This window comes from Lampris incognitus, chromosome 3 (genome assembly GCF_029633865.1).
Source record: "Lampris incognitus isolate fLamInc1 chromosome 3, fLamInc1.hap2, whole genome shotgun sequence".
Lineage (NCBI taxonomy): Eukaryota > Metazoa > Chordata > Actinopteri > Lampriformes > Lampridae > Lampris > Lampris incognitus.
Window position 1 is genome coordinate 17,917,328 of NC_079213.1, and position 26,915 is coordinate 17,944,242.

Consider the following 26,915-nt stretch of genomic DNA (forward strand, 5'->3'; position numbering starts at 1 on the left):
ACTTCCAGGTGGGTCTGTTTGCCGGAAGTTCTGATGTTTGGGCTTCTTTAGATTTCACCCCCCCCCCAAAAAAAATGGGTTAATCTCCACTAGGATGGCTTAGTGTAAATAACTAATGTCCATAGGATGATCACTACTAGTTGTATTAAGTATGAACTGACAGCTGGCAATGAAACAGAATTGTGTCAGGGGTATTTTAAAGGAAAAAGAACGGGGAAATTTGAATTCTATTGATACACTTCAAGCACATGATAAATTTTGGGATTGTATTTGAATAAGCAATACATTAGGAGCAATATTCATGAAACTAACCTGTAACAAAACTTCACATCAGGGCAGGTGGAGCGATCTGCGGAGGCATACACATAAGAATCACCCTGCTCCTCCTGAAGGTCGTATTTGAGTGTGTTCAGTGCTGAAGAGGGAGAGTGGCTACTTTCAAACAATTTGGTCAGTTTCTCTACTGTTTCTTTTGACACATCCCGGTGCTGCAAGGCCTCAGCACAAATCAAGTGGTGGTTATGCTGGCTTTTAATGGTCACATGGAACAAAAACCCCTCTTGATTGTGGCAATCACCAGATCTACAAAAAAACGGAACTGAAACATGAGCATGTTACCTTGATTAAACAGTATGCAATCTCAAAATGATTGATATGGTATTATGATATTATTACTATGCTTAATGCTTAACCTGGACTATCTGTTTTGACTGAAAGTATTTTTTTTAGTACACGGTAGAGCTCAGCTGGACACAATGTGTTCTCTTTTGTAGATGACGAATGCCGTGTGTTGTGCTGTCATCTTAAGTCAACCTTAGAACATACAAATGCTTCATTAAACTTTTTGACTATTCAAACAATCATGAAACAAACAACATTCATCTATCATGAATGCTCTTACTCTGTACTTGTTGTGGCGAGCAGAATCCCCAGTAGCAGGACAGGTTTTTGCCACCCTCCAGGTAATCTGGGATGACCTTTCAAAGGCTTCCAGCCATCTCTGGACCTCCCCCCTAGTGCTTAATTGTAGTTTCAAGGAGGCCCTGAAATTCCCCCCCTCCGGTGGCTCGTGAGAACACACACTGGGTTCATGCCCTTCAGGGAAAAGTTGCTGTTTAAAGAGATTAAATATAATTTTAGTAAATCAACATAAATGTCTTGACACAAATTTACAATGAACAACTTACACTCACCGGCCACTTTATTAGGCACACCTGTCCAACTGCTCGTTAACGCAAATTTCTAATCAGCCAATCACACGGCAGCAACCCAATGCATTTAGGCATGTAGACATGGTCAAGACGATCTGCTGCAGTTCAAACCGAGCATCAGAATGGGGGAAGAAAGGTGATTTAAGTGACTTTGAACGTGGCATGGTTGTTGGTGCCAGACGGGCTGGTCTGAGTATTTCAGAAACTGCTGATCTACTGGGATTTTCACGCACAACCATCTCTAGGGCTTACAGAGAATGGTCCGAAAAAGAGAAAATATCCAGTGAGCGGCAGTTCTGTGGGCGAAAATGCCTTGTTGATGCCAGAGGTCAGAGGAGAATGGCCAGACTGGTTCGAGCTGACAGAAAGGCAACAGTAACTCAAATAACCACTCATTACAACCGAGGTATGCAGAAGAGCATCTCTGAACGCACAACACGTCGAACCTTGAGGCAGATGGGCTACAGCAGCAGAAGACCACACCGGGTGCCACTCCTGTCAGCTAAGAACAGGAAACTGAGGCTACAATTCGCACAGGCTCACCAAAATTGGACAATAGAAGATTGGAAAAACGTTGCCTGGTCTGATGAGTCTCGATTTCTGCTGCGACATTCGGATGGTAGGGTCAGAATTTGGCGTCAACAACATGAAAGCATGGATCCATCCTGCCTTGTATCAACGGTTCAGGCTGGTGGTGGTGGTGTAATGGTGTGGGGTATATTTTCTTGGCACACTTTGGGCCCCTTAGTACCAATTGAGCATCGTGTCAACGCCACAGCCGACCTGAGTATTTTTGCTGACCATGTCCATCCCTTTATGACCACAATGTTCCCATCTTCTGATGGCTACTTCCAGCAGGATAACGCACCATGTCATAAAGCTCGAATCATCTCAGACTGGTTTCTTGAACATGACAATGAGTTCACTGTACTCAAATGGCCTCCACAGTCACCAGATCTCAATCCAATAGAGCACCTTTGGGATGTGGTGGACCAGGAGATTCGCATCATGGATGTGCAGCCGACAAATCTGCAGCAACTGCGTGATGCTATCATGTCAATATGGACCAAACTCTCTGAGGAATGTTTCCAGTACCTTGTTGAATCTATGCCACGAAGGATTAAGGCAGTTCTGAAGGCAAAAGGGGGTCCAACCCGGTACTAACAAGGTGTACCTAATAAAGTGGCCAGTGAGTGTATAATAATGGTCTATTTTACTAGCTTTGAATAGCTGTCTATTTTAGCAGAACAAAGTAGAGTGTATACATAGTCAAGTCAGTCCTATGAGTTTAATCCCATGTACCTGAGAGAAATGTCCTTTATTTTCCTTGTAAAATCATACCTCAATACAAAATGGCTAATGCATGGTCAGACTGTGATTATAATTATAATAACTTGTGTTTAACAGTGAGTTACTCTTAGCCATCTAACCTCAAGATGCTCCAGTATCTCCAAATCATATTGTTTCTCGCAAATACGACACCACTTAATTGGGATAGCTTCATCCTCTCTTCTTCTTCCTCTCTCACCTCTCCTTCCTTCAGTAGTCTACCTTTATTGATATGAAAGTATAAATGTTAGACATGCTTGTGCTAGCTCTCGTGAAGGCTTGTCCAACGATGTTGGCATGACTACAGTGCCGATAGGAGGTAGAATTGACTGTGTTGGTAATAGCTGATGTAGAACGTATGTCTTCTCTATTCCTGTTATATTATACAAAAACATATTCATAACATTATCAGTTCATAAACATTAAGGTCTTAACGCTTGCAAAATTAGTATTCGTATAACTATATGTTAACAAAAGTTAATGTATTAACGCTTGGTTATCTTAAGCTCGTCTCCTCGGGATGTCTTTTTTATTTGTAGCGCCCCCTTAGTGGTCAAATTGAATGAAACTTCAGGGTATGTTTCAGGTCTTGCGTGGACATTTCCTGCAAGTTTTGTGCCGATTGGCCCAACGGTTGTCTACTGTCATTTATGTGCTGAGCCATGCCCTTTTTAAATTCATGATCAGTATCTTGAAAACTAAATAAGATATAAAAAGCTTTTAATCGTGGCCCAATAATGAGCCACAGAAAAATTGGTAGCAATCAGGTTTAGATGTCGTCAAAATGTCTTTTTGAAAAAATTCAAAATGGCGGAAAATGTTTTCAGGTGGACTTTAGTGGTTCTTGAGGCAGATTTGTAGAGTGCGGAAAGATGAATATCTATCAAGTTTCTTGTAAATCAGACTTACAATGTAGGAGTTATGACTTCTCAAATGTAAAAACGTTGACCTTTAGTTATAGCGCCCCCATCGGGCTGATTGGGGGTCATATTTCTTGGGCAGCACTTGCACAAAACTTCCAATCAATGGGCAAAATCTCATGTCACTACCATTAACCATCTAACGGGAATTTGTGCAAACATTTCTGAACAACAACAATAAACCAGCCCAAAAAAATAGGGTTTAAGGCCCAGGGGTGGGCAATCTTATCCATGAAAGGGCCGGTGTGGGTGCAGGTTTTTGTTCCAACCAAGCAGTTACACGCCTGATCCCACTAATCAACCAGTAGAGCCTTTGCTGAGGAACTTGATTAGGCAACACAGGTGTGTAGCTGCTTGGTTGGAACAAAAACCTGCATCCACACCGGCCCTTTCTGGATAAGATTGCCCACCCCTGGAACTTAAGCCCTTCAGGTTTGAATCCTAACAAAATAATGAATACAAAAATAAGTACATACAAATAAAACAACAAGTTAGTTAAATAAAGACATTAAAATATACATGCAAACAGTTTTTACAGCCTTCTTGCTAGTGCGGGATTTAATAGTCTAAGTACAGCTCATATTTATGAAAAACAGAGGATTTTATTCATAAACTTACATTTATGAATATAAAACTTAACTAAAATAATAAGATTGATGGTGTTGGCTTATTTCTCATTCTTTCTGTTGAAACGTAAAAAAAAACCCAAACAGCATGTTTATATAATCAAGTAAAATCATCCATAAATGTAACTAATAAACATAGAAACCTCTTGCCACAGACTTTGTGTTGTAACAATGCCAAAATAAACGAGGCACAGTTTCAGGGAGTGTAGATCAAAATGAACATGAAACATATCTTTTACAAAATTTACAAGTCGGCGGTGACAAAGAATATAAACACTCTTGTTGAAATAAGGAAAGTACAGTTCCTATTATTTTTAGATCGTGCAAAACAGGTTTTTACCAAAAGGAGTGTCAACAGGGTGATTTAATGAGATTTCAGTAGGATAAGAAACACCTTTAAATAGAGCCACAGAAGTAATAGGCACTGCTCTCATTAAAAGGTTATATCCTTTAGTCGATAATGTAAAATTAAAATGGGAGATGAATTCACTGTAAGTCATGCGATGATCTTGTGAGTTGAGCTGCTGACCCACCAAAACAATCTTCCTTACAAACAAATTTCTAAACAAAAACATAGATCTGTTTTTGTATAAAATGTCACGTTGAGGGGAAAAATTGTGCTTGTACGTAGGTCATTTTACATGACAATAAAGCGCATCTGTGACATTCTGTGAATCCCCCCCCCCCCGTTTTTCTCAATTGTACACGGCCAATTACCTCACTCTTCCGAGCTGTCCCGGTCGATGCTCCACCCCCTCTGCTGATCCGGGGAGGGCTGCAGACTACCACGTCTCCTCCGATACATGTGGAGTTGCCAGCCACTTCTTTTCCCCTGACAGTAAGGAGTTTCGCCAGGGGGACGTAGCATGTGGGAGGATGACGCTATAGCCTGGGTGCGTAACATGGCGTCGTTCGACTTCCGACGTACGAGTACTTGCATAAGAACTTCCGGTCTGGTTTGTTGAGAGAAGAGATGGCATTGTTTTACACTCACTGTTTGCAAGACCTCCCTAAATCACAGTCAACGACGGTAGCTCAGACAAGCAAAAAAGAACAATGGTTTAAGATGTATATTTTGAGCTACATTGACAACTACGAGGGTGAGCAACAGCATCATTAGAACTATGCTAGCGCTACCTAGCTAGCTAACTAATGTTAGCTGGCTGCCATGCAACTAACGTTACATTGCTACTTTGTTTTTATTAGTCAGCTAATGTTGTTAACTTATATCTACAGTCAACATCCCAAATTTTCAGTACAATGACACTGTAATGTGGATGAAATGTTGTGGCCAAACAGAGGAGAGACTGGATTACCAGTGCGATGCTAAAGTCGAATTTAAAATGTCTTAACCGTATTACCTTTAACCTTACAGGAGTTCGTAAACACGGTTTTGAATACTGTAATACTTTTGAAGAATTTTTGTGTTCGGAACAATCTTTATTAATGGCTACACTAGACACAGTAGTCAAGAGACTAATAACAGCAATTTGGTGATCATCAGGTCTTTGTAATATAAGGTAAAAGAAAATGTATTCAGGGTTGACCATGTCATAATGATGCTGATACTTTGCATATTGACTGTCTTTGTTTATGTAATGATGAAGACACATTACCATGTGGTGATATTGTTATACTCTGACAAATTTATTCAATTTTGAAACATGAATTTATCATTTTGACCGTATTGGGGACTTTTGCAGGTGAAGCTTAGTGTTGTGCTAAACAAATTAACTGTTCTAGGGATTGCACTTAACAATTTTGAGAATGTTGACGGTTTCAGGGACTGGATTTAAGCAACTGAGAAAAACTGTAATATTGTGTAATAAAAGTGCTGTGTGTGCCCATCCTAGCCTAAATAAGAATCTTGGGGGGAAAAAAGAATAACTGACAATTGCGAAGCACTCACATATCTCATTTTTCCTTCCCTCATTCTTCTACATCCCCAAACAATGACGAAAAGACAAGAGTCAGTATTTGAAGGTATGATTTGGTTGACCAAAATTCACACACTGTGGCACACAACAGTGCTCAGTGGAGCCTGATTCATGGCGTTGATACTTGAACGCCCCTTTTTGCCCTGTTTGAGTCATTGATTTTTTTGGATGAAATTAAGCTTTTGGACAGACAACTTAGCAGCTAACTAATGATTCAGTAGGACGTAAGCATCCGGTTGTACCGGAAGTTCCTATGCAAACAGACACACCCGGAAGTTCTACAGCACGACATTAATGCGTCGAGCCTATTCCCCCCAGTTCCCCCTCCCCCCTGAACAGGCGCCGCGGCCAGAACAGGTGCTAGTGCAGCGACCAGGACACATACCCACATCCGGCTTCCCACCTGCAGACATGGCCAATTGTGTCTGTAGGGATGCCAGACCAAGCCGGAGGTAACACGGGGGTTCGAACCAGCGATCCCCATCCCCATAGTGTCCCCGTGTTGGTAGGCAATGGAATAGACCAACACGCTACCCGGACGCCCCCTTTTGTTGCATGTTGGTACCATCCATGTGACGAGCGAAAGAAGCGAAAAGCATTGGCCGAAATGTCATCTGGACCTATTGATGTTGGTTTATTGTTTGGAGAAACGTTCGATTTATGTCAACTACCAGTCGTAAACGTCGTCTCTCAACTTCAACTCCATTCTCGCGTCTCAAGTTGCTAATCTGACTGTAAACAATGACGGGCACATGGAAGAGGAAGTCTTCATCGGAAACGGAGGCGAGCAGCTAGCAGCTACATCGGAAGCCCCAAAATACTGGTAGTTCACAGATCCTTGCGGATACTGAAAATATCCCACTTGGCCATTTTTAATAGGCAGCACTATTTTTCTTTATAGTCAGTGGTTAAAGACTGTTTATCTGAACTATCTATGCAGCTAGTACCAGTAAGATACACTGATCAGCTATAACATTAAAACCACTGACAGGTGAGGTGAATAATACTGATACCTTGTTAAAATGGCACCTGTCAAGGGGTGGGATATATTTGGCAGCAAGTGAGCAATCAATTCTTGAAGTTGATGTGTTGGAACTAGGAAAAATGAGCAAACATAAAGATCTGAACAACTTTGACAAGGGCCAAATTGTGATGACTAGACGAGTGGGTCACTGCCAAAAGTGTCTACAATAAGCACGGGAGTGTCAGAACTGGACCTTGGAGCAGTGGAAGAAGGTCGCCTGATCCAATGAGTCCTGTTTTCTTTTAGATCACGTGGATGGCCATGTATGTGTGCACCATTTACCCTGGGAAGAGATGGCACCAGGAGGCACTATGGGAAGAAGGCAAGCCGGCGGAGACAGTGTGATGCTCTGAAAATTGTTCTGCTGGGAAACCTTGGTTCCTGCATGTGGATGTTACTTTGACACGTACCACCTACCTAAACATTGTTGCACACCAAGTACACCCCGTCATGGCAACAGTATTCCCAGGGTGCAACGCACTGTGTGTTGTGACACAATCCTCCTGTAACCATCGTTAACATTTTCTGTGACCTGTGCCACAGTAGACCTTCAGTCGGTTTGGACCAGATGGGATAGCCTTTGTTGCCCTTGTGCATCGATGAGCCTTGGGCGCCCAACACCCTGTTGTTGGTTTGTCTCCCACCTCCGACTATTGTTGGTAGGTAGACTGCTCCAAGGTCCAGTTCCGATGTTCATGTGCCCATTGTAGACGCTTTCGGTGGTGGACAGGGATCGTCATGGACACTCTGACCGGTCTGGGACTACGCAGCCCCATATGCAGTAAGCTGCGATGCCCTGTGTGTTCTGAATCTGTCTATCATAGCCAGCGTTAACTTTCTCAACAATTTGAGCTACAGTAGCTCTTCTGTGGGATTGGTGCAGATGGGCTAGCCTTTGCTCCCCATGCACATCAATGAGCCTTGGGTGCCCATAACCCTGTCACCGATTCACCGGTTGTCCTTCTTTGAATCACTTTTGGTAGGTACCCACCACTGCTAACCGGAATCACCCCATAAGCCTTGCCATTTCAGAGATGCTCTGACCCAGTTTTCTGGCCATAACAATTTGGCCCTTGTCAAAGTCACTCAGATCTTTACTCCTGCCCATTTCTCCTGCATCCAACACGTTGACTACGAGAACTGGTTGTTTGCTTACCATCTAATCTACCCAGACCTTGACATGTGGCCTTGTTTGGAGATGATCAATGTTATTTGGTTCACCTGTGAGTGGTCATAATATTTTGGCTCATCAGTGTACACGAATGAAGGCTCCAGTGACCTTTTATCTAAAATCGTTGAAAATTCTTCAACTGAACACAGAATCTGACTGTTCTGTTCGCCCTCATCAAAATCACCCTCAGGCAGAGTGCTCGTTCACATTTTCTGTCAAAAGAAAGCAGTGCACATGACAATAATCCCCCCCCCCCCCCTTTAAGGTCCACAGGACTAAAATCCACAGTAAATTCTTCAGCAAAGAGCGGAGATGTGAAAGTGTGTAAATAAACAATTTCTACAGAATAAATGTAATTTCATGTGTTCAATTCAACTGCCGAGTCACGGCTGAAATGCTGAGTCATTCTTCCCTTTTTTCCTTGTCACTGGACTTGAACCATTGGGCAGGAGACAAACCAGCTAATCAAACACAGACGCTCTCCCTGCCCGTGTTACAGCCCTTTACTAATTCTCTCTCTCTCTCTCTCTTGCTCTCTCGTTCTCTCTCTCTCTCTCCCTCCTTGGCCCCTCCTTTAAAGCTCAGCTTTCCGCACAAAGACCTCTACGTTCACCCTCCTCTCTGAAAGCACAGAGAGACAGCCTGTGCTGAAGCTGCTGCTTTGAACCACCTACAGATCATCATGACAGTGCCTTCAGTGACGCTTAACACTGGAGCCAAGATGCCTATTGTGGGCCTGGGGACATGGAATGTAAGACCGGATGTTTCATTGTTAACCTCTTTTATCTTCTTTCAAACATGACACGTGTTTCACTGGTCTCGTGTTCATTCAACTCTGCCGGATGCATGACATGTTGTTCAGCCACTGTCAATAGGCTTAAGGTTTTTTCAAGATTATTTGTCATATATGAAAGCAAGTTTACACTTATTCTCATAATGAAATGCTTGTTTTGCTGGCTCAACACACACGTGGGAAATAGAAGTACTTATAAGAGTAATTAGAGAAGTCAAAGTGCAAGAACGGGATATGTATAAAAAATATGTACAAAAAACACTTGTTGGACAGAGTGCTATAGTACAGAATGTCTGTAGGTGACATACGCAATGATATTTTGAATAGTAAACTTGCGCAAATATCAGGTTGTGCAGTTGGTAATAGTAACCTTAACAAACAGGTATTGTAACATTAAAAGTGAAAATAACAGATGGCACAGTCGGTGACAGCAACCACAATGTAAACAGTACAATGTGAAAAGTAAAAAGTAAATTTTTGCCCGTAGCAGTGAGTAATTAGTTTGAGTCTTATGGCTGGGGAATAGAAGCAATCTCGAAACCTTTTGGTCCGAAACTTGATGCTCCAGTACCTCTTGCCAGACGGAGGCAGAGACGTACAGGAGCTAGTATGTTCGGAGTATGTGTGAGCTATGTTCAATGTTAACTTTGCAATAAGTGCATGCAGTAATGCTTAACTAGTCCAGCTGGTTATTTAATTGTATGAACTGATGAGCACAAGTTATCCAAATAGCTGAGAATTTAACAGAAACAATGCTGATTGATAAGACTGCTTTATATTGGTGACACACAGTACAGTATATTTGCATGTTCAATGTTGGGTTTGTTCTCAATAGAGACACCTGTAGACAGGGTGCTCACATCATGATATGCCTTATTTTCCTTTCTACAAGCTGACCATTCACTGGCACTAGGACAAAACAGCATATGTAACAGCATATGCATAAACAACATGTTAAATATCTGAGATCCTTATCTGTGTAATTTCCTTCCTCTGAATCGGCTCCTTCCTCCCAGGCTGATCCAGGGAAGGTGGCAGAGGCTGTCAAAGTGGCTATCTCTGCTGGCTACAAACAGATTGATGGCGCCTATGTGTACCAGAACGAAGACGAAGTTGGAGCTGGCATCCATGCCATGATTGACCAAGGAGTGGTAAAAAGAGAGGAACTATTCATTGTCAGCAAGGTATGTGACAAGGGTCATGGGACATTGTCACTGCTTTCTCCATAGCACATCATGTTAACTACTCTGCATAATCAGTGCAGTCTCACATAACCTTGAGTCTATTCCGTTGCCTACCAACATGGGAATTGCCGGATTGAATCCCTGTTACCTCCGGCTTGGTCAGGCGTCCCTACAGACACAATTGGCCTTGTCTGCGGGTGGAAAGCCCGATGTGGGTATGTGTCCTGGTCGCTGCACTAGCACCTCCTCTGGTCGGTTGGCGTGCCTGTTCAAGGGGAAGGGGGAACTGGGGGGAATAGCGTCATCCTCCCACGCGGTACGTCCTCCTGGCAAAACTCCTGTCAGGTGAAAAGAAGCAGCTGGCGCGCCATGTGTATCAGAGGAGACATGTGGTAGTCTGCAGCCCTCCCTGGATTGACAGAAGGGGTGGAGCAGCGACCGGGACGGCTCGGAAGAGTGGGGTAATTGGCCGGATACAATTGGAGAGAAAAAGGGAGGAAAAATCCCTTCCCCAAAAAAAGAATCAGGGGTTTTCATTAAACATTGTCGTGGCAATTATTTAATTCCACACTGACAATAAAAGAGGAGTGAGACAAAAATCTCTTAGAGTGGGGCGTCCGGGTGGCGTGGCAGTCTAGTCCATTACCTACCAGCACAGCGATCGCTGGTTCGAATCCCAGTGTTACCTCCGGCTTGGTCGGGCGTCCGTACAGACACAATTGGCCGTGTCTGCGGGTGGGAAGCCGGATGTGGGTATGTGTCCTGGTTGCTGCTCTAGCGCCCCCTCTGGTCGGTCGGGGTGCTTGTTAAGGGGGAGGGGGAACTGGGGGGTAACAACGTGATCCTCACACGCGCTACGTCCCCCTGGCAAAACTCCTCACTGTCAGCTGAAAAGAAGCGGCTGACGACTCCACATGTATCGGAGGAGGCATGTGGTAGTCTGCAGCCCTCCCCGGATCGGCAGAGGGGGCGGAGCACAAACTGCCAAGTCATGCTTGTTGTAAACAAGTCTGAGTAACGGTCACAACGGTATGTACCCAGAATTTCTACCTCATCCTGTTTGGAGGGAGAAGCTGATTTTATAGCTGGACTGACATCCTAAGGGATAACAGAACTTGCGTATTGTTCAAAGAGTTCATAGGTCAGGTCTCCTATTGTCCTAATCTTCCAGCTTGTAATTCTCCAGGAACGTTCCTTCAGACCGTGTTAGACTCAAATGAAATTCCATACATTCCTCTGCTATCGGCAAACACTTCACAACGGGCCTTTATTTGTTCATATGGAGAAGACGCTTGATAACACTGCATTTGTTCTGCTACACACATCTATCTAGGCAACATAGACCAAAGTTAAACGCAGTATCGGTCATATATGATCAAATATTAAAAGTAAGAAAACACCATGTATGATTATATGGCAGACAAATTGCCTTCACATAGATGCACTGATCCACTTTTTTTTCAGTTCCGATCCGATTTCGATATCTGAATTTGGATATCTGCAGATACCGATAATGATACAATAGCTTTTTTTTGGAATTATTATTATTATTATTGTTGTGGTTGTTGATATTGTGTAAGGTTACATGAGGCTGTAGTAAGCCACATAGCACTTCTTATTAAAAGAGCAAAAAATATACAAAAATGCATTACATTTAAATTTATTCCAAAGCAATTTATTTGAACTGTAGTACAAGTGTAGGAGTGCAAATTGCAATGGCAACTCCTTCAATGTGTTAATTGACTTACAGAGTCAAACTGTGCTTTTGTTCCTCTCCAAATTACCCAAAATAATTCAAATTTTCTTTTACAAAAATTTGCATCCTGTAGTCATTTCACATTGACGTGCCAGAAAGATATATATTGTTTTGTTGATGAAAGCTATAAAACAACATTGATTGAGCAGTGATCTGTAAAACCATCTGGAAATATGTTGCTCCTGACTAACCTGGTCTTAAGATGTCTGGTGATATACACCCTGTCAAGCCCAGCAGCACTGACCCTGTTCCCTGAAACCTTTACCTATGTGTACTGTCTGGTGTTTGAAGGTTATATTCACCCAGCATCAATTAAATCAAATTACGACAATAACTTTGATAAAGTGATGGAAGATAGTAAATGTGATTCTTCACTTGTCCTGTCCTATCACTTATCATCGAGAGTCAGGAGGAGGATAACATCATCATCCTCCTTCTCCTGGCTCTGTATGTGGGTAGTTCCACCGCTGCCTCCTCTCCGTCACTCTGTGCCTCCTTTCGGACTCAGCTGCAGGGAGGTTATGTACACAGCAGCGCCAACTCCACGCACACTGGGCCTCTTGATACAGTTACTATCCATCCATTCATCCACTGTCTTAACCACTTATCCTGCTCTCAGGGTCGCGAGGATGCTGGAGCCTATTCCAGCAGTCATTGGGCGGCAGGTGGGGAGACATCCTGGACAGGCCCATTCATTCCTAGGGACAGCTTAGTATCGCCAATTCACCTGACTTACATGCTTTTGGACTGTGGGAGGAAACCGGAGCCCCAGAGGAAACCCACACAGACACAGGGAGAACATGCAAACTCCACACAGAGGATGACCCGGGATGACCCACCAAGGATGGACTACCCCGGGGCTCGAACCCAGGACTTTCTTGCTGTGAGGCGACCGCACTAACCACTGCGCCACCAAGTTACTATGTCATCTAAAACCATTTAATCAGTCTCCAAAACACTATGGAGTTTAGGAGACTCCAGGTTTATATTTTGTTGGGTTTCGTTTTTTTCCGCATGGCCATCGGCCTTGTCACCCCCCTCCCCCACTACTCCCCCCCGCTTCAGCCGCCTGGTCAGCGGCTTCCGCATCCTCTGCTCCCTACTCTCAATGCAGGCAAGCGTAGCACTTATGTCCCACGTCCCTGCACTCAGAACACGTCATATTGTATGTCTGTGTTATGTTCTGTATGTCTGTATTATGTTCATCTGTCGTCTTGTTTCACTCCATTTATTGTAAAGCCACTGAGTACTAGAAAAGCGCTATATAAGATTGATTTATTATTATATTACCTGAACTAACATGCCGTTTTCACAATGAGCTTCAAATTGCATTATTACATATCAGACCATGGAATCTGGTTCGGTTGGGGATCAGTAACGTCAATCCGATATCCGATTAATGAGTTACGTCAGTATCGGCACCTGATATCAATATTGGATCGGACCCAACTCTAGTTTTTATGGTAAACTTCATAGTCTTCTTTCTCTCTCTATGAAGAGCCAGGAAGGAAAACGGACATTCTGAAAAGATGTGGCTATATTAGGACTGAGCAATAATTTATTATTATCGTTTATTATCTTTCAGGGTATTGTATCAGGATGAAATCTGTATATTGGCATATCGTAATACACAATTTTGTTGTCTTAATTAATAATGATAAGAATCTATGACCCAAGATTTGTTTCAAAATGACGTTTGAAGTATTTGAGAAGAGTATAATTTCAAAACTAGTTTAGGTTTGATATTATACTTAACATTTCTGAACAGTTCAATGTGATAAACCTCAGGTTGGATACGTAAATGTTGTATTTTTGCATGTGTGAGCAGATATTGTGAAATATATCTACACAGATATTGCGTAAAATCTCCTATGATTATCTTGAGAGATATTGTCAATATCGCCAAGCATGATGCTATACAACACAGATAGGAAACAAGAAAACTGTGAGATAAATGTACGTGCTTTTTAAGGTAAGCGCCAATGTGGGATCCTGGCTTGGGTGTTAAAATGAAATGTGGGTGGATCTCATCATAGATATTTTACTGAATAATGCCCTAGATACTACCTGAGAGAAGTCAGCTGGAACATCTGCCCATCTTTGAGTCCTGTTAAATGCTACTCAGATCTACATCCAAATTACCCTCACACCTACAATAAACAACAGTTAGTCTTATAAAGGCCCTGTTTTCTGCTTAATAGTTGTGGTCCACCTTCCACATACCATCTCTGGTCAGGGGAGCCTGTGAGAAGACACTGAGCGATCTGAAACTGGACTACCTGGACCTCTACCTGATACACTTCCCTATGGGCTTCCAGGTAGCTGCAAACCTGGATGCTTTCCCGGTCCATAAGAAATAATTTTTACTTTTTTGTTTTTCTAAGTGCACTACAAAGTGCACAGCAAACTGGAGTAGAATATTTAGTAATAATTACATCCTATTAGGTTAATTTGTGTGTTTTGTCAAATTTTATGGACATTACTGTGGATATGCTTGCTAATGTGTATCTGCTGTATCTGGCCAGATGAACAAATGGCACACTGAAGTTAAAAGCTAATTTAAAAAAAAAAGAAAAAAAGAATACAGATAGAGGCTGTAAATCCATACATTATTATCACATGTAGGAATTCCTAACATTTGTCATTAGTGATGCATCCCCAAATATACAGAAATAACAATATGCTATCCCATACATTGGTCTATTACTATCTCTCTGATGTTTTCTGTATCTATTTTTCTACCACTACAGCCAGGAGACATGTTGTTCCCTCCTGATGAGGATGGTAAAGTCATCCCTGATGGCAGCAACTTCTTGGACACCTGGGAGGTAAATGAAGAGACTGGGTACAAAAAAAGGAGTAGAGCCCTTTTTTAAATTGATAAACAGAGTGCAACCACCCTTGTGCCATATTCCAGAATGAGCATTCCCACCTGAAGATCGGCTGAGACAATCAACCAACGTATTAAACAGTGACCTGAGTCAATATGCTAAGGTATCAGTGGTAACCGTAAAGGACATCAGGCTACACCATCATGAATGTAGAGGCCCATTTTAAAGGCAACATCATTTACTAAACCACCTAAACCAGCTGTTAGAGGGCTGAGCATGCGCTTGCTGCTTAAACACTGTAAAGAGCAACCATCGCTCTACTACTGTTAACTTACTGAATGATACGGGCATCTGGGTAGCATAACGGTCTATTCCATTTGTCTGCCTACACGGGGATACATGGGGATCGCCGGTTCGAATCCCCATGTTACCTCCGCCTTGGTCGGGCATCCCTACAGACCCAATTGGCCATGTCTGCGGGTGGGAAGCTGGATGTGGGCATGTGTCCTGGTCGATGCACTAGCACCTCCTCTAGTCGATCAGGGCGCCTGTTCAGGGAGGAGGGGGAACTGGGGGTAATAGCGTGATCCTCCCACACATTACGTCCCCCTGGTGAAACTCCTCACTGTCAGGTGAAAAGAAGCTGCTGGGGACTCCACATATATCGGAGGAGGCATGTGGTAGTCTGTAGGCCTTCCCCGGATCGGCAGAGGGGGTGGAGCAGTGATCGGGACGGCTCGGAAAAGTGGGGTAATTGGCCAGATACAATTAGGTAGAAAAAGGGGGTGGGGGACGTACTGAAGGATTCACAGCATGAGGCAATATAAGTGGTGTGAGTGAGAAAAAAGCTGTCTGTCTATATGTGTGGACAGATGAAAAGGTTTAAAACTACTGCAGTGTATTTGTGCATAATGTCACATTTAGGGAAACAATACCTTTTTAAAGCAAGTAACAGTACTTTACCTACTGTTGCAATGTGTGGTAAGGCTATGGAGGAGCTAGTGGATGCTGGGTTGGTCAAGGCCATTGGCATCTCTAACTTCAACAAGGAACAGATCGAGGCCATCCTGAACAAGCCAGGCCTCAAGTACAAGCCTGCCACCAACCAGGTACTACTATTACTGCACTTTATTGTGTACCTTTATCTTTCACTATAATTGTATACAGATAAACTCTGTGTGTACGTGTGCAAATACATTAGTGTATGCATGTTCGTATGCTCCTCCAGATTGAGTGCCACCCATACCTGACCCAGGAGAAGCTCATCAACTACTGCCACTCTCAGGGCATTTCAGTGATGGCCTACAGCCCCCTGGGCTCCCCTAACAGACCCTGGTGAGAGGCAATAGTACTACATCTCTCATCATCACGCCAAAGAGGGACAGTCAGCCCTTTTTTGAGCAGGAGGCTACACGTATTGTGTACATTTTAGCAACACTATGTATTACAGGTGTTAACTACAGAATACTCTGATCTGCTCTGTTCTATTCTGTTCAAAAAGGGCGACACCTGATGATCCATCTTTGCTCGAAGATCCCAAGATAAAGGCCATTGCTAATAAATACAAAAAGACGCCAGCACAGGTGACATTAAAGCACAACTTTAGTATTAATTTATATTAGATATATTATAGAGTATATCAAATATATATGTATATTAGTGGCTGTCAGGCAAAAAACGTGCAATTGCAAATTTAACAATGTTCTTTTTATTATATAAACCAAATGTAATATGTATAATTACCCCTTCAAGGCTTGTCACCGCCTATGTTGGGGCTAAGCCTGACCTTCAAATTGAGGCCCTCACAAACCTTGAGGGGGTAAATATATATTAGTTTATATAATAGAATATTGCCAAATTTACAGATATGTGGTTTTTGCCCAACAATGATGATATATTAATGCTTTAATTATATAGTAATTATAACTATAGTACGATATTGTTTGTCCAACATTAAAACATTATCTGGTCGGTCGGGGCGCCTGTTCGGGGGGGGGGGACTGGGGGGAATAGTGTGATCTTCCCATGCACTATATCCCCCTGGTGAAAATCCTCACTGTCAGGTGAAAAGAAGCAGCTGGCGACTCCACCTGTATCGGAGAAGGCATGTGGTAGTCTGCAGCCCTCCCCGGCTCAGCAGAGGGGATGGAGCAGTGACCAGGATGGCTCAGAAGAGTGGGGTAATTGGCCAGATACAATTGGGGAGAAAGAGAGAGAAAAAAAATCCCCCAAAAAACGAATACCATAAGTCTCTTTGTATTTTTTGGGTGAGGCCATAGTGTCTATTTAATCTCTAGCATTGTTAGCTTTCCAGGAATGCAAGACAAAGCACAAATGGTGTATGTTCAGAATAGAGGTAATCAGGTGGGGGGGGGGGTAAGTACGGAGTGCCATATCACTAAAATGGTCTGTTTACTCAGACCTGACCAACTCAGATGCCACAGTGACAGTATTTTTTTTGAAAGAGTCACATTAAAAAAATATGCTTCCTCACCCGACCTTTGCTGGGTCAAAGGTTGCTCTTATTGGGAAATAGGATTATTAACATTACTGCTGGAAACTCTGATTCATGCTTTGATGCAATGCACCAGCTATCGCACAGACAGAGGCCTCATGCAAGCAGAGCTGTCAGGAAATGGAGTTACAGATCATTCTTTGAAATCAATACCAGGTGCAGAACATTGTGAAACAACAAGAACTGTCATTAATTTTCTCCATCACACTGGACTCTACATCAGAATTTAGCTCATTCAATGGAGTTCTACAAATGACCTGTGGAGGGCAGCAATACATGTGTAGTCTGCCACAAATTCCTCAGAAGAAAAAGAACATTACTACTGCAAGTGTCTCAGACAATATCTGGTAAAATATTTGGTTAAAAAGAGTTAGACAACGCAAAATTGCAGACTTACAAGAGCTGCAGTATATTCATCAAAGAGCGGTGGTCTGAGTACCACTGATCTAGAGGAACGAAGCTTGACACAAACGCCATGCACGATTGGCAGAAAAACAGATTAGCAGGGCTGAGAGGCTCCACGTCAGGCTTCACCGTGGTCAATCAAAGTTGGAAACGGGTGACGCACAACAAAATTTGGTCTGACTACATGGCCATGGGGCATAGAGAAAAAGCTTCCATGAAACAAGCCCCCATCTAGCCTTTTGGCATGTGGCAGCTCTCATGTCAATTATTAGCACAGAAGCAATTCACCAGTAAAGAACCGCTACTGACACATATTTTTTACCTTAGTGAGCATCCTCTAACTACCAAAACTTTTTCTCGCCAGGTTCTTATCCGGTTCCATGTTCAGAGGAATGTGGTTGTCATTCCAAAGTCTGCAACACCCCATCGGATCAAGGAGAATTTTGAGGTGAGCCAAATTGTTAAGGCGAATGAAAACAAAATGTTCATGTAAAAGCTTGGTTGTGCAGTGCTCTCATGTGCAAAATTTCCGAAATAGCCCACTGCACTGATAAAAGCACCAGAATCCCCCCCCCCTCGCTCTCGCCCCATTTGTTAAAAGAAACACTCAACGGTAGGGAAAGTGCTCAACAAACAAGGAGCAAAATAATCCAGTGAGTCAAGTAAAATCTTGTAAAGAATTTATACGTATATATTATATATTAGCAGCAGCAATACGCTAAATCAACAATATCACAGGCATCCGCACTACTACTACTACCACCACCACAGACATACACTACATACATACACTCACATATACAATACTATACAATTGTATTATTACAATTGTATTAAGATAATACAATCATAGTAGTAGTATGCTCATATAATTAGATCACTTGATGAATACCACAAAATTAGAAATTAGCAAGAAAATTAGATTCATACTGATTTACATATGGAAACATGCATGTAGGGACACATATATGACTTCAACATACCATGCAAGAGCGGTGTGTTGAAGTCACACTGTGTTGAAGTCAATACATACTCCAACAGCTCTGATTATACTATAAACTGGAATAAATCCACCACCCTACCAATACATGGAGATAGCTGTCATGCTGTATCACAAATCCCTCACCTACCACTCACTACTGGCAACATCACATACTTTGGTATAAAATTCTCCCCCAAGCTGTCAGAGTTATCCTCCTTAACTTCACTGCACAAGTAAAAACAATACAAGATTACTTAAATCAAAGGATGACAATGCCGCTTTCCATTATAGGGCGGGCGCATTGCCACAATAAAGATGATGGTATTACCAAGAATCAATTACTTATTCACAACGATCCCAACCTACAGCAAAATGGTTCAACACACTGGAAACACAAATAACATTTTATTGGCAAAACAAAAAAACCTAGAATAAAACTAACCACATTACAACAACTAAAACACCAGGGAGGCCTAGAAGCACACAAGTACCAACACTACTACTTAGCAAATGAATTGCAATACCTTATCAAATGGATCCACGCAACCCATCACCACCACCTAAGGTTTGATATAGAACAAACCGAATGCCAAGACACAGCAATCTCAGACCTACCCTTCCTCAGTGACACTGTCAAACACCAGAACTGCTTCAACAACACTGCAATCACCACAACTCCTGACAGCTTGGAGGAAAGTCAATACAATAAAAAACACTACAATGACACCTACTACACAAACATCCATATGGCATCCAGACTTCACTGCAAATAAATCACCTTTAATACAATCTACAGATTTACAATTTCCTTTAGCAGATGCTTTCATCCAAAGCGACGTACATCTGAGAGTTAATACAACACAAGCAAGGATCTAGTCAGGAGGTAACAACGCAATTAAGTGTAAAAAAAAAACTAGACTGAAGTCCGATAGGACACACGTGTCAACAGGCAGTGCACAAAGGCAAAGGTGCATAGAAGCAATTTTTTTTAAAAATACCATCAGGTGTGGAGGTGTTCGAGAAAGAGCTGGGTCTTTAGCTTCTTCTTAAAGATTGAGAGGGACTCAGCAGATCGAATGGAGTTGGTAACTCGTTCCACTAGCAGGGAACTACTGGGAAGACCAGTTAAGAGACTGTTACCGTAATCAATTCTACTGAAAATAAAAGTATGGAGGAGCTTCTCTTGGTCATTTTGGGATACCAGAACCTTGATTCTGGCTATATTTTTAAGATGATAGAAGGCTGTTTTAGTGATTGCTTTGATATGGCTGGTGAATGTGAGATCTGGGTCTATTAAAAGACCCAGATTTCAGACTTGGTCTTTGGTTTTTAGAGCTCGAGACTTGAGTTGTTCATTTATAATAGTTCTCTTCCCTTTGTCGCTAAACACAATAATCTCTGTAAGGCTAACCCAACACAAGATCATTCATAGAACACACATCACACGACACAAGATGTGTATAATGGGATTAACCGGATCAGACATATGCACTCATTGTACACTTAACACAACTGGTGACTACCTTCATGCACTCTGGCTCTGCCCTCCAATACAACACATCTGAGAAGAAATAATCACCGCGTTATCCCTGTAGTATTCCATTATCCCCTTCCATATGCAAACGCGGCAATTTGGATATACTCAACACGTTCAAAACAAATCATAATACCACTACTTGTAGCCCTATCACCAAAAAAAGTCCAAGTCAAGTCAATTTTATGTGCATAACCCAATATCACAAATTTGTCTCAAGGGGCTTTACAGCAATGCAACAATCCTATCCTTAGACCCCCGCATCGGATGAGGAACAACTCCCTAAAAAAATTACTACTAAACTGGAAAAGTAGAGGGGGAAAAAAACAACATCTCACAATGGTTGGATCTCCTCAATGGAACAACAGCTTTAAAAAAACAAACAAAACAAAACAACTTGAACTTGAACAGTTCAATAAATATATTCAACAATTCTCAGATCTATTCTGCTGCTGGTTAGCTAATGCCACAACACAAGTATAAAGTAAATATAAGTATGTAACTGGGAAGGGGAAGAATTCAAGAATTAATAATACTAAAGCAAATTCATCCTGAAAACTCGCCTGAAATGCATCCAGACCCAAACATATCATGCCCTCCGCTTGTTTATTTTTATTACTTATTTTTAATTATTTTGTGGGGTTTTCCCCCTCTTTTTTCATCTGTTCACATGCTGTCCCCTATTACCTGTGTGTCCTTTTGTTTTGTAAATCAATAACATCTTGTTACCTTTGTATTTGTCAGTATGTCCACACTGTCTGTAAGTTCTAAAGAAATTCACAGAATTCCGTTTCAGTACATTATAGTAGTTCATGTGCCGGCCCATTACTCTTTGTATACTTAGTATTATTCATGTCTAACGTTCATCAGACAGAACTCCAATCGTTTCTTATTCTCAAGTGGTCTGTTCTTCTGTCTCTTTGTTTTAGATATTTGACTTCGAACTGAGTCAAGAGGACATGACGACCATCATGAGCTTCAACAGGAATTGGAGGGGTTTCCCTATGAAATGGTGAGTGGTTGAGTACAGATCATTTCAGAACAGTAAAGAAAAATGGAGACACACAAAGAGGTATGACGGGTACTTTGGTTTGAATCCCCGTGTTACCTCCGGCTTGGTCGGGTGTCTCTACAGACACAACTGGCCGTGTCTGCGGTTGGGAAGCCAGGATGTGGGTATGTGTCCTGGTCGCTGCACTAGCGCCTCCTCTGGTCGGTCGGGGTGTCTGTTTAGGGGAGAGGGGGAACTGGGGGGAATAGTGTGATCTGCCAATGCACTACGTCCCCCTGGCGAAACTCCTCACTGTCAGGTGAAAAGAAGTGGCTGGCGACTCCACATGTATCAGAGGAGACATGTGGTAGTCTGCAGCCCTCCCCGGATCGGCAGAGGAGGTGGAGCAGCGACTGGGATGGCTCAGAAGAGTGGGGTAATTGGCCAGGTACAATTGGGGGGGAAAAAAAGGAGGGGGGGAATCCACAAAAAAAAAAGAGGTACAACAGATAGTGAAATGGTTAATGGTGGGACGCAAAAGGCACTTTCTCCCCTTTCAGCCTTGTAGTCTCTAGACCATGTTAGTGAATCCAACTTAAGGGAAAGTGTTAAACTAACCATCAGCAACATTCCTCTTCTGTTTATTACAGGGGTACAAAGCACAAAGACTACCCACTGAATGCCGAGTACTGAGAGGACAGTTTGTTGCACCGAGGACGGGGGCGGTCTGAGATGTACCAACACTGTAACGCTGGGCTAATGCTTCACCTGGCAAAAACGTTGCAATATATTTCTACTTGAATCGAAGAAAGTTGAATCAGTTCATCTGCATACGTTTGGATGAAATGTATCCGTCAATAAACATTGTATCCAGATGAACTGATTCAACTTTCTTCGATTTTCTTACCTGGATTATTGAGCACGCATCAAGACATTTCTACTTGAAGAAACATTTTTAGTCAGTTTCTACTTGAAGAAACATTTCTAGTCAGAGTTACAATCCGTTTGCCAAGTATGTTTGCACACTTAGGGACTTCGACTTGGGAGGGTTGCTCATATACGTAGCTCACTTGAAGAATACCACAAAATTCGAAATTAGTAAGAAAATTAGATTCATTCATATGGAAAATATAGGATGACTTCAACATACCCCACAAGAGAGCGGTGTTGAAGTCACTTTCTGTAGCCGTTTCTCGTCAAAGTACTGGTCTCCTACACACCTGTACTACGTTGTTGTGTGTTTTTTGATATTAGTTAACAATAACTAAAATGTACAATGGGAAACTTAAGAAGTAGTGGGATTCCTCTGTATATTGTGCACGTTGTTTCAAACAGAAGGTGAGTGATTGTACTCATGGTTAGACTATGTATGCAACAGCATGTGTAAGAACAATGTTGCAAAAAGACCAACTTGTCAATTTAACAATTTCCTTATATTGTTGTTGGTTACAATTGATTGTTGCTGCAAAATAAATATAGTACTGCAATTGATATACAATATCTTAAATTCTGCGTGCTTCTTAATTCTATGACATAACCAATGCATATCCAATTGGCCGAGATTATCAACGCTTGTCACTGGAATTACGTTACACAAGTGTATAATCTGTGACTGTAAACTGTTGAGTTCAATGCAAAGATCTTGTTACTCTGACTTGGTGATTTTGATTGGATGCACGTTGTTTACAAAACAAACTTGTATGTCAAGTCAGATCCACTGATAATGTGGCTGTATGAAAATGTCATGGAAGCTGATCAAAAACAAGTAAAAATGCAATTGGTTTCGAATAACATGCATTATTATAATGACACTTTCATCACAACAAAAAGTATCTGCACTGGAGACCATGACAACTCCTTGTTTCAAATGAAACCAAAGTGAAAGTGTCTTGAGATTAACTATGCAAACACTTTTTTCTTCATCATAAAAGTCATAATGGAAAAAAAACAAACTTCGTCAAACCTTAATTTGATATTCTTATTATTGACACTCATTTTATGAGCTATTATGAAAGACTTTAGTTGATGAATACTGTTCAAGTAGGACACCGACTTCCACTTCTGGTGTGGGAAGATGGCGGCGCGAATTCACATTTGCGGCGGCCTCACCCAGTACCGTCAATGCAATGTCTTTGTCCACGTCTGCATCCAAGTTTTGTCTTTGTTTGATGGCTGGGAGAGCTAGTGCTGGATCGGCTGGGATAGATTGGTCTGCTGCACTGTGGTCCCAGGGACCGCGGCCTTGCCCGGAGCTGCGCCCGAGGAGGTAACACCGAGGGTGGTCTGACGGCGTGGAAGTGGGGCACACTAAACTAACTACTAGCCCATGCAGACCGGCAGTTCCGATAACACCGAGGGCGGTCTGGCAGCGGCCTCACCTGGTGTTGACTGTGGTGTTTTGTTGTCGTCGTGGAGTGCGGGGAGGTGTGTTGAGGGTGTCTGGCTGGGAGAGCTTGGTCTGCTTGCCACAGGGACCACAGCCCCTGCCTGGAGCTATGCCCGAGGAGGAAACATCGAGGGCGGTCTGACAGGACGCGGAAGCGGGGCAGGCTAGGCTAACTGCTAGCCCATGCAGACTGGCAGTTCCGACAGTCATCCTGGCTGGCGTTTGTTCCCTTGGACAGTGATTTTTTTTGTTTAGATATATTTGTTAGTTTGAATATGTGTGTTCTTGTAGTTCTTGTAGTTTTTGGATGTGTTTTTGTCTTGATGTTGCACTGCTGTGGGCTGGGGGAAACAGCATTTCATTTCATTTCATGTGCGCAAGTACATGAGGTAAAATGACAAATAAAAATAAACTGTTCCTGATTCCTGACCCGAACAGCCACTGGAATGACTTTAAATCAAGAATGTTAAATATTTTTATAACAAAATTTGAAGTGAAGCAGCTCAGACCAAGCACAGACATAAAAGACTGGAAATCTGTCAAAAGATTTCAGGATAGGGTGTCCGGGTAGCATAGCGGTCTATTCCATTGCCTACCAACATGGGGATCGCCGGTTCGAATCCCCGTGTTACCTCCGGCTTGGTCGGGTGTCCCTAGACACAGTTGGCCGTGCCTGTGGGTGGGAAGCCGGATGTGGGTATGTGTCTTAATTGCTGCAAGCACCTCCTCTGGTCGGTTGGGGCGACTGTTCGGGGGGGGGGGACTTGAGGGAATAGCGTGATCCTCCCAGGGAGACGTCGCTACGTCCCCTTGGTGAAATGCCTCACTTTCAGGTACAAAGAAGCAGCTGGCGACTGCACATGTATCGTTGGAGACATGTGGCAGTCTGCGGCCCTCCCCCGGATCGGCAGAGGGGGTGGAGCAGCGACTGGGATGGCTCAGAAGAGTGGGGTAATTGGCCAGGTATAACTGGGGAGAAAAACGGGAAAAAAATTTTTTTTCAGGATAGCTGTTCTCTGAAGAGTATTTCACCATATGTTTCGAGTCATTTTCCTGAAGCAAGTTTCGCTCAAGAATTTTACTGTCACTGTCTCCATTCTCCGTCATGAGTCACTCAGGCCCAGCCATTGAAAAATACCCTTCAGAGTAATGCTGATGTCACACTGCTTCAGAGTTGGGAGAGTATTAGAGGTGTGAGAAGCTGTGTCTGAACTATGACCGAAAAAAACATCTTGTTTGTATTCAATCCCCCCCCCCCCATAAGATCACAGCTCCTTGTAAGCCTCATGCTCTCAAATGCGTTTTTGTAAACTGCAACAATTTGGACATGTGCCTCTTTTAGACACTACTATACAGCCCCATTACGGCACAGTTGTCCTTCCATCAAATTCAAGGAACTAGTTTTACAGCACTCCACAGAACCGTGTTCACCTCCCTGAGATGGGTCTTTGCTCGGCTGTTTGGTTCAACTAAACAAACTTCATCTAAAAAAAGACAGTGGGTAGTCCTGGATATTTTCCATTTCCTAATTTTGGGGTATCCGGTTCATATGCTCATGAACTAACTCCAAAAACTTTTGAGACAGTTTTACACCCTTCCCCAGATCAATGGCTTTTTAAAATCTCTTAATTCTATAAACAGTTCCTGCACCAACTCAAAATGCACTGTCACAGAAATGTAGACGACAGTATTCAGATCAAGGTGCTTTTGCAGAGAAAACGGCAGAGAAAATCTTACAAAATCTTTGCACAAAAGAAGCCTTTATTATTTTTTCAAAGCCCATATAGGAACTGAAAGAAGCCATTTCACAACATAAGCAAACACACAAATACATCAGGCTAAGTACAAATGTAAATAGAGAGAAGTACTCTGTTATCTTAAGGCAAGTTCAGCAGAGTGATGTCTGGCCTAGAAACTATTCTGCTTTCATTTGTTTTCTTAGTGTCCACTCCAACAGGCTGGGTAGCCGAATTCTATTGGCCAACTTGCAGCACACCGAGCAGTCCTCCCCAAGTCACTGACTGTTTAGAAAGCCACTTTATTTTTGTAATTGTACATTTGTTTGGTTACAATGAAATTTATCTTGTGCGTTTAACCCATCCTACTCTATAGGAGCAGTGGGCAGCTGTGGTGCAGCACCCAGAGACCAACTCCAGTTTTTTTCTCCTATTGCCTTCCTCAGAGGCACAGGCAGGAGTATCACGCCTAACATATACATGTATTTCGGATGGAGGGAGGAAACTAGAGCACCTGGAGGAAACCCACGCAGACACGAGGACAACAGGCAAACTCCACACAGAAAGGACTTGCGATGGCCTGGGGTTTGAACCCAGGACCTTCTTGCTGTGAGGCAACAGTGCTAACCACTGGGACACTGTGCTTATCCAGCCTCGACCAAATTGCACCATTTAAAACTAGGAAACAAAAATCAAATAACCTCCCCTCGCTGAAGCCTTTTTTCACTTACGTAACAGCTAAAATTCAGTTTTCCTTTCCATGGCTGACGCAGACTCAAACACATGCATTTGTTTCGTCCAGACTTGATTACTGTAATGTTCTGTTTTCAGGTCTGCCACATGCTAGTACTAAAAGTCTTCAGATGGTTGAGAAGGCTGCAGCTAGAATCCTCACTAAATCTAGAAAATTTTACCACATTACACCAATTCTTGCCTCCCTTCATTGGCTCCCTATCCATGTTAGATCAGATTTCCTGGTGCTTCTGCTGACTTATAAAATCCTAAATGGGCTTGCCCCATCGTACCTGTCTAATCTCCATCACCCGTACATTCCATCTCGAGCTCTTCGCTCTCAAAATACAGGGCTCCTGTGTGTACCCAACGTTAAAAATAAGCCAGATGGTGGCGGGGCCTTCTCCTATCGGGTTTCGTTCTTGTGGCATAACCTGCCTGCTGCCATCAAACAATCAGAGTCTGTTGAGTCCTTTAAATCCAAACTTAAAACTCATCTTTGGAGTACTTCATGACCTGTAGTGCATGGCAGGTCGATTTCTGTCTCAATGAATTTACCAAGCACTGTTCTGCCAACAAGATTATAGAGTACAGATTATTGACTACTGCAAACTGTTCTCTTCTCTCACATAATGATTTCTTCTCCTTTCTCTTCTCCTGTGTATGTGAATGGTGTGAGCTGAATCTCTCCCATGTGCACGTGTAGTCTGTCCTCCCAGGTCTCCATGGTCACAGCTGTCACCACCTGGACCCTGCTTGGCTTCCTTCTCATCACATTTTTTAAATATTTTATGAATCCATATAATCAGGGGTGCACGTAACTTTTTTGGGCTGGTTCTCAAGGGAGCATCT

The 26,915-nt window shown here is 42.7% G+C and overlaps 1 protein-coding gene across 4 annotated transcripts; it reads left to right on the forward strand.

The window, feature by feature from the left end:
- Window positions 1–8,846: 8,846 nt before the first annotated feature.
- Window positions 8,847–23,401, forward strand: LOC130109008 (aldo-keto reductase family 1 member B1-like). 4 transcript variants are annotated; one of them, XM_056275696.1, is made up of 11 exons: window positions 8,847–8,969; window positions 10,028–10,195; window positions 12,571–12,834; window positions 14,153–14,269; window positions 14,702–14,779; window positions 15,769–15,891; window positions 16,011–16,117; window positions 16,284–16,365; window positions 18,067–18,150; window positions 21,148–21,230; window positions 21,860–23,401. In XM_056275696.1, exons 1-11 carry the CDS (start codon window positions 8,901–8,903, stop codon window positions 21,900–21,902), a joined length of 1,218 nt encoding a protein of 405 aa, XP_056131671.1. In that variant the 5' UTR covers window positions 8,847–8,900; the 3' UTR covers window positions 21,903–23,401. The 4 variants fall into 4 exon arrangements, with proteins under 4 accessions (XP_056131671.1, XP_056131672.1, XP_056131673.1 ...); XM_056275697.1 differs by lacking the exon at window positions 12,571–12,834; XM_056275698.1 differs by lacking the exons at window positions 8,847–8,969; window positions 10,028–10,195; window positions 12,571–12,834 and adding an exon at window positions 10,841–11,224.
- The last annotated feature ends 3,514 nt before the right edge of the window (window positions 23,402–26,915 follow it).